Genomic DNA, 17749 nt, shown 5'->3' with positions numbered 1-17749 from the left:
GAATAACTGATTTATTGCGAAAAATATTCAATAGATTAATGAAATATATGAAATATGAAAATAATTCTTAGATGCAGCCTTAGTTTAGATCATCATGCCTTCATTCATTAACACAGACACTTTAAAAACTCTGTCTTCCTCTTCTCCTCTGGAGAATGAGCTCTGTCTCTGTTCATAACTGCCTGCACATCTTAACACAGCCAATCACATGCACTGTTAGATCATGCTGCATGCTTATTGGCTCTCTGTGCTCAAGTTTTATATATATATATATCTATATATATATAGATATATATATATATCTATATATATATATGAATAGTTGAGCATGTGCATGTGATTGGCTGTGTTAAGTATATATATATATATATATATAGCTAAATAGTAGTGTATTAAGTTGTGTGTAGAATAAGGTCGCTTTCACACCAACAGCAGTTGGTGCTCACCAAACGATCCATTCGAACCAAAAACTCTAGTTCGTTTGGTTTTCGTTGGTGTGAAAGCATCAATCGCACTCGGGTCCGCACCAAATCGAGCGGACCGAGACCGCTAAAAAGAGGTCTGGTCTCGGTCCGCTTGACTCCGCACCAAATGTCAGACTCTGGTGCGGTGCCTCTGGTGAGAACGCGTACTCGGGTCCAAACCATATTCTGCACTAAATGCCACATGGACATAGCCTACCTTGTAGGTCTTTGGAGCAATCTTCGTCTCATAGTTAGCACGACCACATTCATGAAAACAGCGCGTGTCCTCTGCCTGAAATGACGCGCTATACGTCATTCGCCGACTCCAGCGCATCAGCTGATTGTTCTCCAGACGCAGCCGCGACTCATTCTCAAATTGGATATTTTGCCAAAAATGCCCAATACAGAGAATGTAATAAATGAAGATCAGAGCAAGTAGCAATGTGCGAACGTGTTGCTCCATAGCGAGTCAAAATTGGCACTTTTGTACCGGAAGATATATACACATTGATGAAACGTCAATCGGGCCAATTTTGGTTCGTTTACTGGTGTGAAAGCGGACCACACTGGAGTCATATGTTACATTATAACAATTGTATTGCCTGGTGCGGATCAAATAATCCAACTAGTGGTGTGAAAGCGCCCTAAGCCTCTTAAAGACACTCGAGTTGTCCGCCGTACTTGTTCTGGTCGCCCTTCCCCAAAGGGTCGTTTATTGAGCTGTAGGAAGCAGTCGGACAGTTGTAAAGCGTCGTCAGAACCACTGTCAGAAAACACGGTACAGCGCGGAGAACGGCCGTCGTTGGAAATCTGATTGGTACTAAAATTTGATACCCAGCCCTCGCTGCCCCCATTTGTTTCCCCTATATTTTCTGTCTTCTCTTCTCTTTATTGAATGTGTCCTTAATAAAATTCCTTACTTCCTACCTTCCTACCTTCTTCCTTCCTTCCTTCCTTCCTTGTGTCTTCCCTGTATTCCTGTTTTTCCCCCCTGGGTCAGAAGATGAGACTGTGACAAGCCCCACCTCAGACAGAGCAGCTGTGGCTAGAAAGCGCTTTACTTTACAAGGTTTCAGTAACGTGAAAGCTCAGAAAGGTAACTGAAGGCCAGTCTCATTTCACTCCAACACGTCACATCATCAGTGTATTTCTGTTCTGGGCAGGCAGAGGAAATCTACTGAATTATTACTCAATGATTGAAATTGGGAAAACCTGATCAGAGTCGATTAGGATGAATGAATTAATCCTATGTGCATATCATGTGCATAACCACCAGCATGACTCTTTGCCATCAGAGTGCAGAATTGGGAAAAAATAAGTGGAAATGGTTATTCTGCGCCATAATAATGAATTGGATAGATAAACTAAACACCATAAGTACCAGCACTGGTACACCAATAAAAGTGCTGGTATTTAAAATGGTAAAAAAATAAAATAAAAAAAAATAAGTACCAGTACTGCGTACCGGACAGTACTGGCCCGGTTTAAGCACCGAGTACACCTCACTTTGAAAATCCTGGCTGCACCCACTAAAGAGTGGTGCTGTCAAGTGGCTTTTGTTTACAAATACTGGTGATAGACGAACAGACACAGGAGTGTTATTCTCACAAGTAAACAAATAACCTCATTTCCCAAAAATATTCTATAAACTACAAGTGAGTCGAGCAGGAATACTTTAAGTAGGTCTAACCCTCCACAGAAACATCAAGTACGCATGTTTCCAGGTGTCACTCATATCTTGACTTTGCTGTTGCTATTGTCTTTCGCATCAGTTTTTCCTAAATATTGTTTTCTGTCTGTTTTTCTAGTTAGAGCTAAAAAAAAATTTCCCCTTTCATTTTATCACTGTCATTCACATTTGTCATTTCCTTCTTGCCATCCTTGCTAACGATCCCTGTTTTTCCGTCTACTTGCTTGGTGGTAGGTTCCCCCACGAGCCCCGACCACAAGACGAAACGCCAGAGTGACCCGACTCCATTCGGCTTTAAAGGTGAGTGAGTCTGTATTTCCGTTTCTGGTTAAGTCTGTCATCCATGAAGCCTGAGCGTGGCCAGGTGATGATCTGCAGTCGCTGTGTTTCCGTTGCTTCCTGTCCCTCAGACGCAGGTCATCCCCATCTCCACCTGAGCAGGACCAGGTGGCTCAGCACCTCTAGTCTATTGCAGACCAAACGGAGAGGTACACTGCCATGAGCAGGGCCCATGCTGCCCCGTGTGTCAGTTTTGCTCCTGTAATGTTTTTCACTTTGCCCATCTGATGTTTCTCTCAGGCTCGGTGAGAATCATAGCAATACACCTGAAGATAATTCGTTTCCTGACACTCTTTTTTTCATTGTTTGAAATAATTAACATGCATGCCCTTCTGCCCAGTGTTTGGTTACAGCTGTAGAAGTGATTGAACGACACTACAGCTGTTCTATCTTCTGTGTTTGAACCGTTTCCCTCCTGTAGATCTGTCACTGCTGGTCTCTCACATGACATTTATGACCGACAGCTGCTGGAAGCTTAACTCACATGTGACACTCTTCTCCTCAGGCTGGAACAAGGCTTCCTTGTTAATGGATGCCTCCGAGGAGCACGATGGCTACTCCAGCGCGGAGGATCCACTCAACTCTGACCCAGAGGACGACAGTGGCAAGAAGTTGGTGAGTGACGCGATGAGCCTACCTACAGTACGTCTTCATCGTCACTGGGTGGCAGCAAGAGCCCAATTAAACCTCAAAATATCAGGACTCATTTTGGAATCTGGTGATCTATCCTTCCATTGTCTACAGTGTTATCCTCCACATGAGGGTCATGGGGCTGCTGGTCCCAAACCCAGCTGACATAGGGTGAAAGGCAGGCTACAGCCCGGATAGGTCACTAGTCCATTACAGGGCCAATGTAGAAATGAACAACCATTACACGCACACTCTCGCACGCACGCACACACACACACACACCTTTTAGTTTCCAATTTACATATGCATGTATTTGAGCAGAGGATTTTTCACTACTAACTAAAAAAAATTTAGTTACAGCTGCAACTTTCTTTTTGGCCACTTGAGGGCAGGAAATCAATTAGCTCCTTAAACGCTGCTAATGCTTCACTGTCTGTTCATTGTAGGGCTGCAACGATTACTCGAGTGATTCGAGTGATTCGATTACAAAAAAAATCCTCAAAGCAAAAACTCTGGCTCGAGTAATCGTTTAATTCCTATCTCGCGCGGCCCGTTTAGTGCCGGGATCAGTGTTCCACACGGACCGTTTTAGCAGACGCACGTCCGTATTTTTAGCTAGCGCGATGGCGGAGACGGAGCGAAACAGCCCATAAAAGGCAGAAAATGTCCAAAGTGTGGGACCATTTCACGCTTAAACATGAAGCCAAATGGAACGGCGTAACCACTGTGAAGTTTACAGTGTAAACGACAACTGGCGTAAAACACAACAGGATGCCGGAAGTATCCAGTTGTTAAAGCTTCCAGCAAATGCTAACGTAAACATTGATGTTGGCGGATTTAATGTAGCTTACTGGGGCTGCAGCTATCGAATATTTTTGCAAGCGAGTATTCTACCGATTATTCCTCGATGAACCATGAGTAATCGGATTTTTTAAAATTAATAATAATAATTTTGCGTCCTCGATTAATCGAAAAAAAAATGGTCGAATACGCGATTACAAAAATATTGGATAGCTGCAGCCCTAGTTCGTTGTGAATGTTTTTGTTTGCTGCTGGAAGCATCAGAGGATTCTGACTGCTTTTTTTCCATTACTATTATAACGTACATTAGAGACTACAAGAATGTGCAGTGTCGAGTGTCTTTTTTTCACCACAACCTAGGCAATCTGGTGAAACGTTTTTTTTTCTTTTCACCAACTATATAAACATACCTGAGCAAAAAGTACTCAAAATGTTTAGAATTGGATTGAATTTGTGAAATTTGGAAATACGTCACAGTTCAAAGTTCATTTGAACAAAACGAAAAGTACAATGATCCATTTTGTGACTTCCGCACAATTCAATTATCAGTACTTTATATCACTATTAAATATGCTATACAAAATTAATCATAACTTTGACTCGACAACACATAAGAACTCTTTTTGAAGGCCTGATATGTGACCTATATAAGGAGTTGTGTGTTATTCCCATGGAAATTTACCATGGGTGCACCTGTGGCACAGATCCATGTGAACAGTAAGTGTTAAGTAACCAAAATATATACAGTATAAGTTTGAGATTTACAAAAAACAAGGATTGCATTGATAGCAAAGAAGAATATTGGATGTTACTGTGATGTTTGTTTTTTTGTTTTTTCTAATTTCAATGACTTTTTCTCACTTTCACTACGAACAGTGTGCTGGAAAGTATACAGTGATGGCCGACTATGAGGAAGGCAACGCTCCAGAACTGTCAGTGAGGAGCGGACACATGGTTCAGCTGGTCAAAGAAGGAGATGATGGACAGTGGTGAGCAAACACAGTCTAAACAGTTATAAATGAGAACAATTATTACAGCTCTTACTATAATGCAACTTGTGTGTGTGTGTGTGTGTGTGTGTGGGGTCATGCAGGTTGGTGCGTAATCTGAGCACCTCTAAAGAAGCCTGGATCGCTGCCGCTAATCTCATCGCGCTCATTGGGAAGTCCCAGTCTTGCCAGTCTCTCACCAGTTCAGGTATTCAAACAAAGGATCACAAATAACATTTGTAGGACAATAGAAAGTCTTTCTGGAAATTTCAATGGCAATTTTATCAAATGTTTTATCAAATCCTATCAGGGCACTGCCAGGATTCTGCAAATGAAAGTTTCTTTGTTATTTTTGTAATTTAAACACATTTTTAATACCACTAAGAATTAAATTTAAAGGCCAAATGGCACAGTGTAAAGGATATGCTGTAATGATGATATAATGATATAAGAAAATTATTATTTACCATGTTATCTGGCATGACAGACCAATATGTGATGACTTTTACAAAAATACAGCTGTACACATTAAAAACCATCATTTTAAGTAATACTTTCCTACAATCTGTAACTCCTATTTACAGTCAAGAATTGTTGATACTATGAATGCTTAGCTGGCCGTTTTGCAAACGTTAACTATTTATGTTAAGGAGGCATTCAAAGCTGTTGTCGTGCACATTTTAAGTGCAAGTTCAAGGGCATGTTGCCTTGAGCCGCTGTTCATTTCCTACCCTAACACTGCATCTATACGTTAATCTCTATTTGACTTTTGTGTGTTTGTAACAGAAGGCAGTGGCTCTGGAAACCTCAGCACATCGTCCAGCTGCAGTGAGACCTACACAAGCTTCTCTGACATCAAACCCTGAACTCCACAGCACTTCCCTCTTGAATGCTTGCATCACGTGGCTATTTGTGCTGTAATGTCAACATCAGTACTTGTCAGATTTCCACTGAAAGCTCTCATAATCTATTTTCTCTCCCACGCACACCAAATTTTAAAGACGATGGCACCGTCGCACGTAGAGGATACAGAAGAGATGAATATGTTGCATAAAGTCATCACTGTTTTTTTTTTATGAGGGATCCATGTGATTATAATGTAATAGATGTATGGATGGGCCAGCAGGACTGATCTCAGTTAATGCATCTATTTGTGTTCACATACAACACATAGGGACTTGTAGTGACTGGACATGGATGACCCTTTGTTTACATTTCCACTGTTTCTGTGTATAAAAAAAGGAAGTGCATTCAGCATTAACTTAAATAATGTTTCCTGAGAGATGTTCCCTGCTTTCCCCTCCCTATTTACATGTTTATTTATTTGTCAAAAACGAAGCACCTACATGTGTTTAACATTTGGATTTGAGATTATCTTACTCTTTTTCCATCTCTATGTTTTTTCTCTCCCTGTGCGTCCCCGTGTCGTCGCTCTGTCAGTGGAAATCTCTTTTGCCTCCAGTTCTCTGTACCGGACTTCTTCTGTGTGTGAGCTTCTATTCGTTTCTGGTCTGTGATGCTGTGTGGGCTTCATGGTCTGAATTACTGTGTTTTGGTTTGTTTTTATGGACATTATAGATTCCATATGTTCCTCAGTGTGAATAATCAGAAATCATTGTATAGCTCTAACTTATTCCCTGTGGTGGGATGATATTCTGAATGTAGATATTGTTTATTAATATCAGTCCATTATGAAATGTTTGTTATTGGAGATGCTATATTGTACATTGAGTAAGGTGATGTCACTCCTTGTGACTTGTTTATTTTTTTTATATATATACATAAACAATTTGTGATAATTCAATAACGATGTTTGTGTGTCTAATTTTGCATGTGTGCATGTGTATGTATCCACAGTGTGTGTGGGTGTGTGCACACAAATGTCTTTGGGACCAGAAATGAAAGTGAAAGTTGAATGTGTTGCCAGGTTTTTAACAATCCACCGTTTACAGTGGCATGATCAGAGGCATGATCCTTATTAATTAACAATTTAAACAGAATCTTGAACGCTAATCATTCACTGATTTAATTAGCGAATGAAAACCATACAGTACACATACAAAACCAACCACAAAATTAAGTTTTTGATATCAAAAATACATTGATAATACAAAGTATTCTAATATTACTATACTAATATTTTAAAACATAAACTTACTTAAAAAACAAACCAAATATATAACAAATCACCTATATCACCTATGATTACAGAAAATGATAGCAAGATTAATTGAAGGTTGCTATATTATGGCACTTTGCTTTATTCATTTTCTGGTGCAGATGAACACAATATAATAATATATGTTTGAGTGTGGAATCAGATTTGTGTCACAGCTAAACCTTGAAGGCCCATGCTGAGATTCATACATTAGCAGGCATGTAGCACAATTTCAAAGTAGCATTGGATTTAAAAAACCTTCTATACCTTGTTCAAGCAAGCAACCACCATAAACAATGATGATCTTAATATGAATTTATATTTGTTAATTACATTGTACTCTGATTTCACTGACTGGAAACCTTATGTGAGGATGGGGGATGTTTTGATTGAAACCTGGCAACCACTCAGAAAAATGGGCGGCTTTGCTTTGCTTAAAAAAAAAACGTAAAGAGGTTTTTTGGCGCTCGTGCAGCGGCTTAAAGACGTGTGTGTATAGTGAGTCACGCTCACCTCAGCTTTAACAATAACAAACGCGCTATTTTAATTTTAAGGAGAGCGAATAGTTTGTACAAATGGCTCACGGTCGTAAAGCGAAGTGTGTAATGTGTGTAATGTGTCAGCGGTCTGAGGAGACGAGTGTAACCGGAGCACTGTTGACTAAAGACGGGGTGACTGCTCATCAGAGCTGCTTGGTAAGTACGAGCTAATGTTGGTAAAAGACCTCTTCAAAGAAACACTAATGTTATGTCTAATTATTAATATCAACATCAAATTATTCATTATTACCGTTACATTGTTCTTGTCATATAAAGATGTTATATTAAGAGATGTACTTATAATTCGGCGATAATAATAGTCGAAACAGCGAGTTCACCGGAACTGCACCTATAAAATACTGGGGAGTCTCTTTTCTGCACATGGAGCAGATTATTATGAGGCGCAGATTGTAATGTTGCGCACGCTCAAATAAACAGCAACTTTTTGCCACATTTAGCAAAAAAAAACAGGATAATTTTTTGGTAAAAAAACCAGGAATTTTTTTTTCAAAAATTTGATTAAAAAAAAGTCATAGGTTAGTATGTCATCCAAAACTTGACAAAAAAGTGATAGGTCAGTATGTCATCCAAATTCGACAAAACAAAAGTTTTGTCCAAAATTTGACAATAAAAGCTTGTGTCCAAAATTCGCAAAAAAGTCATAGGTTAGTATGTTGTCCAAAATTTGTTAAAAAAAAAAAGTCATACGTTAGTATGTCGTCCAAAATTTGACAAAAAAGTGATAGGTCAGTATGTCATCCAAATTCGACAAAACAAAAGTTTTGTCCAAAATTTGACAAAAAAAACTTTTGTCCAAAATTGGCAAAAAAGTCATAGGTTAGTATGTCGTCCAAAATGTGACAAAAAAAGTTGTCCAAAATTTGACAAAAAAAGTGATGGGTCAGCATGTAGTCCAGAATTTGGCAAAAAAAAAAGTTTTGTCCAAAATATGGCAAAAAAAAAAAGTGTTGTCCAAAATGTGGCAAAAAAAAAAGTTTTGTCCAAAATGTGGCAAAAAAAAAGTTTTGTCCAAAATTTGGCAAAACAAGTGTTTTGTCCAAAATGTTGCAAAACAAGTGTTTTGTCCAAAATTTGACAAAACAATAGTTTTGTCCAACATTTGGCAAAACAAGTGTTTTGTCCAAAACACTTGCCACTTCGGGCACCCGTACTGTAAGTGTAGGAATAGATGCGCTACAGATTCCAAGCGACGGCTGGCTTGACGTGACCGCAGTTCTGTCATGGCTGTTGTTATCTAGAGCTTCAATAAAAGTTCACGTATGTACCACAGCCTGTCTCTGTGTGAATGTCCTGCATCGATAGTCAACCCACATACAATACTATAAAAGTATAGCTCACACAAAAGCTACAACAATAACGGTCTAATCAACTCATCAATACCCAGGTTACAAAAGTTAAATATAGATGGTATATGTCTGTGAAATGATTGCATGTCAACATGCAACATGCATGCACGACACTACCCCCCCAAATATAAATAATTACACTTTAAAACCATGAATGATGTCTCTCCATCAAATTAATGTGTAAGATAAATGCATCTTACAATTTATTTTGCAAACATTGATTGAATATCAAATAATATCATTTCTCCAACAACCAAAACTTGTTTGTGTTAAGAGGGACACATTAGTACTTTAAATAAACAAATATCCACTAAGACAGTTCCGTTTAGTTTGTTTGCCAGACTCGAGGTCTGATTAGTTAAAACAACAGACAATCAAATGAAAAACATGAACGAGACATTTCTCCTCACTTGTTGTGTTTCTTTCTGTTTTACAGTTATATTCCTCTGGTCTATTTTGTCGGAATACGCCAGAGTATGACGACCTCTTCGGTTTCTCTGTTGATGATGTGAATGATGAAGTCAACCGAGGAAGTAAACTGGTAAAAATACTACTACTACTACTAATAATACTAATACTGGCATTTTGAGCTGCTCTAATCCACTCAAGGTTGTATTTGTTATGTTAAGGGTCAGATGTCCATTTTCAATGAAATCCATTTTCAATGAAATCCATTTTCAATGAAATCCATTTTAACAAAATTACAAATTACAGTAAAATTCTTCATCTTTTTGCTGTCAAACTAAAAGCAAAATTCTGCTCTCAACATTTATTCCGTGCATTATTATTATTCAAATGTTTAGTTGCATTTTGTTTGTCACTTTAGATCATTGGTTCTCAAAGTGCGGCCCGGTGGCCAATGGCGGCCCCCGCAGAAACATTTCTGGCGGCCCCCAATGAATTACAGTTGATAGTTTTAATCCAGGAGCTACTAAGCTTATTAAATGTTTATTGGACATTACTGGATACAGACCAATAAGTGTAAACTGTACAACTGTATTTACTGTCATCAAATTTTGGATGACAGTGACACAGTATAGTATGACTTTTTTGTCAAATTTTGGCATTCAAATTTTTTCCCCAAAAACTGTAAAATTTTGAACGACATAGTACAGTATGACGTTTTTGTCGAATTTTGGACCAAATTTTTTGGGAAAAAAAATGTCAAATTTGGGACAGCATATATGTCATTTTTGTTAAATTTTGGACCAAATTTTTTTTTGAAAAAAATTGTCAAATTTGGGACGACATTGTACAACGTTTTTGTCAAATTTTGGACCAAAAAATGTTCCCCAAAAATTTTTAAAATTTTGAAAGACATAGTATAGTATGACGTTTTTTGTCAAATTTTGGACCAAATTTTTTTTTCAAAAAAATTGTCAAATTAGGGACGACATAGTATTGTACAACGTTTTTGTCAGATTTTGGACCAAATTTGGGACGGCATATGTAATTTTTGTCAAATTTTGGACCAAATTTTATTTTGATTTTTTTTTTTCAAATTTGGGACGACATAGTATAGTATGACGTTTTTGTCAAATTTTGGACCAAAATTTGTTTTTCCCAAAAAATGTCACATTTCGGACAACGTAGTATAGTATGTCGGTTTTGTCAAATTTTGGACGCCATAGTTATTACAAATGGGATTTCTTTCCGTTTTTTCCCTTTGGCGGCCCTCAGTCCAATGTTGGGTTCCTAAATTGGCCCTCAGGTATCACAACTTTGAGAACCCCTGCTTAAGATCTTCTTTGCATACCTTCATTCATGAAATAAAAAGCAGCCTCTCAAAACACAACACGCACGTGTCAAACCCTGTTTTCATCTTCTCCATACATTTTACTTGTTTCTTTCATTTTTTTTAGAAACAGCCTTTTCTGAAGACCTGAGAGTGTAGAAACCTAGCTTTTTAGTTTGGCTTTTCAGTTTTAAGCTATGCTTACCTTTCTTGCATGTCTCACAGCGAGGGCTGTAATCAACCAAAGAAACTCTGAAATTTCAACTCGTTTTGCATTACGTTCATCTGCACAATACCATAGCCCGTGATATCCGAAAATAATGTACTATGTCAACGAGTAATATCAGAACAATAACTGTTGAGGAATACAGAGCAAGACTGAACATAGGAGCGCAGCTTCACGGCTGAGACACAAATAGACCGCGGGACGCTGCTGCTGTTGTGGGCAGGTGCGTCTGCAGTTATAAAACCAATCAATGATTTTTAGACTAAAACATTGAAATATGTTCATACTCAAAACGGGCGGAGCAACCTTAGCTTAGCGTTTTTTGAAATGATATGCCAATGTTTGTAGTAGAGCTGTGTCTTTGACATGGATGCGACAGGAGGACCGACTGTAGCCTCAAATAAAAAGCTCAAAATTCACGTCTAAATAACGGCAACGCTAATCTGTCTGTCGCTCATGAGCCACGGAGCGACAACAACCCACTGGGCTGGACTAAACCAAAATAGTGGAAAACAACGGGGGTGTTCTCTGAAGACACGCCGTTACCTGTGAAACACGGGTGCTCTAAAACACCCCTATTAGCACTTGGTACTTTCCTCCTAATGAAATTCACCATAAAAAAAATAATAAGAATTTAGTCGACCAATCACAATTTTGGTCGAGCCAGGACGTGTCGACCAATTAGTCGACCAGTCAACTTTGACTTTACAGCCCTACTCACAGCACTTAGTAAAAATTTGAACATGAGTTTCAAAACCCGGTGGGTTTATCTTACGTTTGAGAGTGCCATACGCTTATTAGGATCAATTTAAGATTACAAAAGAAAAGTGTAAAAATGCAAGAAAGGGAAGTGTAGCTTTAATTGAATATTCTTTAATTCAGTTGATCATTTTCTGACAATTTGTTTGCAGGATTTTATTAGTACATTTATATTATTATCAGCGATCTGAGGAGACGGATATATTCATTTAATACTGTATCTCAGGTGTTTACTTATTTGATTCTGGTCTTCATGTATTTCAGGTGTGTGAATGTACAGTATCTCTTTTTATGTGAAACACTTTTCAATTTTATCCGTATGAAAAGTGCTGCATATTGATTGATTGATTGATTGATTGCTTTAGTACTGTCACAGATGTAAGAAAAAGGGTGCCACTGCCGGGTGTGAACGGAAGAGCTGCAGGAAGTCCTACCACTATCCCTGTGCTCTTGAGGATAAAGCAGAGAAAACCGACGATCCAACGAGTGGACTTTACGGGTCAGTCCAACACATAATGTCCAGCTGCACGTTCAGACCAATCATTTGCTCTCAGAACATCAGGGATGAAAACTCTTGAGTTTGTATATTTTTCATAAAGGGAGACATCGAACTCGCTGTCAGTTATTATGGCAACTGTTAAAGTAACCTGCTGGGTAGTTTTTCACTGTTTCCTCCCTCCTTCACAGCACTGGTTCATTGAATTTTACTCGAGTTTTACCGTCTTGTCTCAGTAAAAATAATTGTAATAACAATCAGGGTTAGTTTATTAAGACTATCAGTCAGGCTATAAAAAGACCAACTTTTTCTCCAGACATGACGTGTCCTTTTGTCCAAATTCCTGTAGATGAAGAGAATGCAAATAAGCTTATTTAATTAATGAAACAGGGACAGATGTGAGGCTTTTTATATATATATATAGTGAACTTTTCTGAAGTGGGACCTAATTTAATTGCAGCTGGAAAGAAATGAATTAATATCCTGAAATAATCTGTGTGACTTTTCCTTCATCAGGTTGCTCTGCTCCAAACATTGTCGACGACCACAAGGTAAGTTTTGCAACTGATGGTTTCTTTACATCTGTCCTGTGACCACGTTTTTAAATGTATTTTGTCGTGAGACTGTCAAAGTTAATGTGCTAATCGATGCGATTAACACAGCCAAGATTAGCGCGATAAAATAGTTTACCGCAAGTTAGTTTACTTCTGGTGAGTGTGCGCTGAAACAGTCACTTGCCTGCAGTCAGAGAGGACAAACTGAGATGGTAGCTGAAGATGGAGAGCGGTGAGGGATTGTTGGGCGGAAGGTTCCATTTTAAGAAGCTGAGCGACAGAACCATCGATAAAACAAAAGTTATCACGCACCACTAGCTAGTGTGCTGTGCTGTGCGCGCCGCGGTGTGTTACAGCTTAGCATAGCAGCGGAGACGTCGTCCCAAATGTGGTCCAAAATTTGACAAAAACGTTGTACAATACTATGTCGTCCCAAATTTGACCATTAAAAAAAAAAAAAAATTTGGTCCAAAATTTGACAAAGACTTCATACTATACTATGTCTTTCAAAATTTTACAATTTTTTGGGGAAAAAGTTTTTGGTCCAAAATTTGACAATAAAGTTGTACAACGTCGTCCCAAATTAGACAATTTTTTTCAAAAAAAAATTTGGTCCAAAATTTGACAAAAAAGTCATACTATACTGTGTCACTATGTCATCCAAAATTTGATGACATAGTAAATACAGTTGTACAGTTTACAATTATTGGTCTGTATCCAGTAATGTCCAATAAACATTTAATAAGCTTAGTAGCTCCTGGATTAAAACTATCAACTGTAATTCATTGCGGGCCGCCAGAAATGTTTCTGCGGGCCGCCATTGGCCCCCGGGCCGCACTTTGAGAACCAATGGTCTTGTTGCATACAGGATGACACTAATCCATTCTGAGCCTTTATTTTAACATGACCTGGTTGGCACTTGATAGGCCTGAGTCTAACAATGGTCTGATTACTCATTAATTTAGAGGAAATTAAAAGAAAAGGAAACGTATAATCTTACTTAAACTAGATTAATGAATTTCAAAATGTGAGATTACTTTGACATTATTTTTATTCCATTGACAGCACTAATTTGTTGATCATCGTGATTGTTAATGTGCAGGAGGAGCAGAAAACGATGGCTCTGACAGTGGGATGGACTCATTCTCTGCGGTAGCTGGAACATCCAACTATGTCAACGGAGCTGGATCATTCAAGGTTTGAACGCAATTCTACATCGACGTTAACTACTGTATGTCACTTTAACCTACAGTTCAAAAAATAAATATATTAATGTTGGCATTTTCAGCATTTATATTTGTCGATACCAAAATGTCTATTTTACAAAAGAAACAATCCATAAAAAAACCTTTTTAGCTGATTTCCTCTATTGTTTATTGATGGTTGTATTTGACTGTAATTATAGCGATTTATGATTAAACTCAATCACATTTTTTCGTCATTTTTTTTATTTATATTGATTTACTGTAATTAATATGTTTTACTTTCATGAGGTTGACTCTCTTGCCTGTGAAAAAACTGAAGGAAATATCAGTTTGTCTAATAGCATTGTCATGTGAGTATGTTTACATTTTGTAAGCCACTTCTTTCATGAATCTTATTACGTAATAATTCTGTCTATATGTGCCATATGTAAATAACCAGGCCTGTGTGTGCCTGTGTTGTGTGTGTGTGTGTGCGCGCTCTTAGGTTGTATTGTGACAACCATGCTCCTTCCTCACATAAGAGGAACAGCAGTGGTAAGCCTCCTCCTCACGTCTCACTTCATCTGTTTCATGGTGTTTTACCATTATTTCTAAGTGAAATGTCTGTTGCACTTGTTTCTACAGTGGCAGGAGCGTCTGTTTGCAGCAGTGGCTCGAGCTCATCCCGCACTGGGACATATAGCTCTCCCAAGGTTCACATATTTTTCATTTGCACTGGAAATAATTATAAAAAAAATGTTTGATGGCATTTTAATTTCATTTTCACAGTGATTCAGTGATTTGTAATCATTGTGTTTTTGCTTTTTAACAGAAACGGCCAAGTTCTGATGACAGGTAAGATGTGTAGTATCTCATGCTTGTATCCATTACTCCTGCATAACTGATTATTTGTATTATAAACATATACTTTACCTGACGTTTATTTTCAAGCTGAAGGTTTGATCACATTTATTGACTTCCACATATACTGTACTTCGCCTCTCTTTGTTCTGCCACAGACATGAGATGCCCTTTAAATGTCCAAGGACATTATCAGACAGTGCGTCACGTTCAGGTAATTTTGTAATCCTATTACAATGCAAAATGCACTATAAACTGTGAGTATAGCTCTGTTAAACTCAGCTCATCATTTACTTCTACAGAAGAGGACGAACCTAACACAGATATGAATATATTTGCACCAATAGAGTCAGACTTTGCTGACAGTTTCAACTCTGTTTCTGAGCAACAAGTAGGTTTTATATTATTCCTCATCAATATCATCATTTCGAGGTCTTAGACCAGGGGTTCTCAAAGTTGTGATACCTGAGGGCCAATTTAGGAACCCAACATTGGACTGAGGGCCGCCAAAGGGAAAAAACAGAAAGAAATCCCATTTGTAATAACTATGGCGTCCAAAATTTGACAAAACCAACATACTATACTACGTTGTCCAAAATGTGACAATTTTTTTGAAAGACAAATTTGGGTCCAAAATTTGACAAAAACGTCATACTATACTATGTCGTTAAAAATTTTAAAATTTTTGGGGAAAAAAGTTTTTGGTCCAAAATTTGACAAAAACGTTGTACAATACTATGTCGTCCCAAATTTGACCATTTAAAAATAAAAAAAATTTGGTCCAAAATTTGACAAAAACGTCATACTATACTGTCTTTCAAAATTTTAAAATTTTTGGGGGGGAAAGTTTTTGGTCCAAAATTTGACAAAAACGTTGTACGTCGTCCCAAATTTGACAATAAAAAAAAATTAAATTTGGTCCAAAATTTGACAAAAACGTCATACTATACTATGTCGTTAAAAATTTAACAATTTTTGGGGAAAAAAGTTTTTGGTCCAAAATTTGACAAAAACGTTGTACAATACTATGTCGTCCCAAATTTGACCATTTAAAAAAAAAAAATTTGGTCCAAAATTTGACAAAAACGTCATACTATACTATGTCTTTCAAAATTTTAAAATTTTTTTGGGGGAAAGTTTTTGGTCCAAAATTTGACAAAAACGTTGTACGTCGTCCCAAATTTGACAATAAAAAAAAATTAAATTTGGTCCAAAATTTGACAAAAACGTCATACTATACTATGTCGTTAAAAATGTAACAATTTTTGGGGAAAAAAGTTTTTGGTCCAAAATTTGACAAAAACGTTGTACAATACTATGTCGTCCCAAATTTGACCATTTAAAAAAAAAAAATTTGGTCCAAAATTTGACAAAAACGTCATACTATACTATGTCTTTCAAAATTTTAAAAAATTTTGGGGGGAAAGTTTTTGGTCCAAAATTTGACAAAAACGTTGTACGTCGTCCCAAATTTGACAATAAAAAAAAATAAAATTTGGTCCAAAATTTGACAAAAACGTCATACTATACTATGTCGTTAAAAATTTTACAATTTTTGGGGAAAAAAGTTTTTGGTCCAAAATTTGACAAAAACGTTGTACAATACTATGTCGTCCCATATTTGACCATTTAAAAAAAAAAAAAATTGGTCCAAAACTTGACAAAAACGTCATACTATACTATGTCTTTCAAAATGTTTACATTTTTGCGGGGGAAAGTTTTTGGTCCAAAATTTGACAAAAACGTTGTACGTCGTCCCAAATTTGACAATAAAAAAAAATAAAATTTGGTCCAAAATTTGACAAAAACGTCATACTATACTATGTCGTTAAAAATTTAACAATTTTTGGGGAAAAAAGTTTTTGGTCCAAAATTTGACAAAAATGTTGTACAATACTATGTCGTCCCAAATTTGACCATTTAAAAAAAAAAAATTTGGTCCAAAATTTGACAAAAACGTCATACTATACTATGTCTTTCAAAATTTTAAAATTTTTGGGGGGGAAAGTTTTTGGTCCAAAATTTGACAAAAACGTTGTACGTCGTCCCAAATTTGACAATAAAAAAAAATAAAATTTGGTCCAAAATTTGACAAAAACGTCATACTATACTATGTCGTTAAAAATTTTACAATTTTTGGGGAAAAAAGTTTTTGGTCCAAAATTTGACAAAAACGTTGTACAATACTATGTCGTCCCATATTTGACCATTTAAAAAAAAAAAATAATTGGTCCAAAACTTGACAAAAACGTCATACTATACTATGTCTTTCAAAATGTTTACATTTTTGGGGGGGAAAGTTTTTGGTCAAAAATTTGACAAAAACGTTGTACTATACTATGTCGTTAAAAATTTTACAATTTTTGGGGGAAAAAGTTTTTGGTCCAAAATTTGACAAAAACGTTGTACAATACTATGTCGTCCCATATTTGACCATTTAAAAAAAAAAAAAAAATTGGTCCAAAACTTGACAAAAACGTCATACTATACTATGTCTTTCAAAATGTTTAAATTTTTGGGGGGGAAAGTTTTTGGTCCAAAATTTGACAAAAACGTTGTACGTCGTCCCAAATTTGACAATAAAAAAAAAAAAAAATTGGTCCAAAATTTGACAAAAACGTCATACTATACTATGTCGTTAAAAATTTTAAAATTTTTTGGGAAAAAAGTTTTTGGTCCAAAATTTGACAAAAACGTTGTACAATACTATGTCGTCCCAAATTTGCCAATTTAAAAAAAAAAAAAATTTGGTCCAAAATTTGACAAAAACGTCATACTATACTATGTCTATCAAAATTTTACAATTTTTTTGGGGAAAAGTTTTTGGTCCAAAATTTGACAAAAACGTTGTACAACATCGTTCCAAATTTGCCAATTAAAAAAAAAAAAATTGGGTCCAAAATTTGACAAAAACGTCATACTATACTATGTCTTTCAAAATGTTTAAATTTTTGGGG

The 17749-nt window shown here is 36.7% G+C and overlaps 2 protein-coding genes across 2 annotated transcripts in view; both read left to right on the top strand.

Moving 5' to 3' along the window:
* Positions 1–6581, top strand: part of LOC310927583 (guanine nucleotide exchange factor DBS-like) — a gene marked incomplete at its 5' end in the record, with an annotated part of 48076 nt that extends 41495 nt beyond the window's left edge. Inside the window, 6 exons of the mRNA XM_083889904.1 lie at positions 1468–1560; positions 2326–2454; positions 2999–3108; positions 4801–4913; positions 5018–5121; positions 5700–6581. Coding sequence (XP_083746030.1) covers positions 1468–1560; positions 2326–2454; positions 2999–3108; positions 4801–4913; positions 5018–5121; positions 5700–5779 — 629 coding nt within the window. The 3' untranslated portion in view covers positions 5780–6581. The remainder of the gene's footprint in view (positions 1–1467; positions 1561–2325; positions 2455–2998; positions 3109–4800; positions 4914–5017; positions 5122–5699) is intronic.
* A 998-nt stretch (positions 6582–7579) lies between these two features.
* phf11 (PHD finger protein 11) overlaps positions 7580–17749 on the top strand; it is an 18751-nt gene continuing 8581 nt past the window's right edge. Inside the window, exons 1-10 of the mRNA XM_083888873.1 lie at positions 7580–7766; positions 9414–9518; positions 12063–12196; positions 12710–12744; positions 13850–13944; positions 14474–14486; positions 14577–14644; positions 14764–14786; positions 14951–15006; positions 15095–15183. Coding sequence (XP_083744999.1) covers positions 7647–7766; positions 9414–9518; positions 12063–12196; positions 12710–12744; positions 13850–13944; positions 14474–14486; positions 14577–14644; positions 14764–14786; positions 14951–15006; positions 15095–15183 — 738 coding nt within the window. The 5' untranslated portion in view covers positions 7580–7646. The remainder of the gene's footprint in view (positions 7767–9413; positions 9519–12062; positions 12197–12709; positions 12745–13849; positions 13945–14473; positions 14487–14576; positions 14645–14763; positions 14787–14950; positions 15007–15094; positions 15184–17749) is intronic.

The sequence above is a fragment of the Microchirus variegatus genome (genome assembly GCF_963457635.1).
Source record: "Microchirus variegatus genome assembly, chromosome: 5".
Lineage (NCBI taxonomy): Eukaryota > Metazoa > Chordata > Actinopteri > Pleuronectiformes > Soleidae > Microchirus > Microchirus variegatus.
The sequence above is the reverse complement of the archived record's forward strand: the minus strand, read 5'-3'. Positions and strand labels throughout refer to the sequence as shown.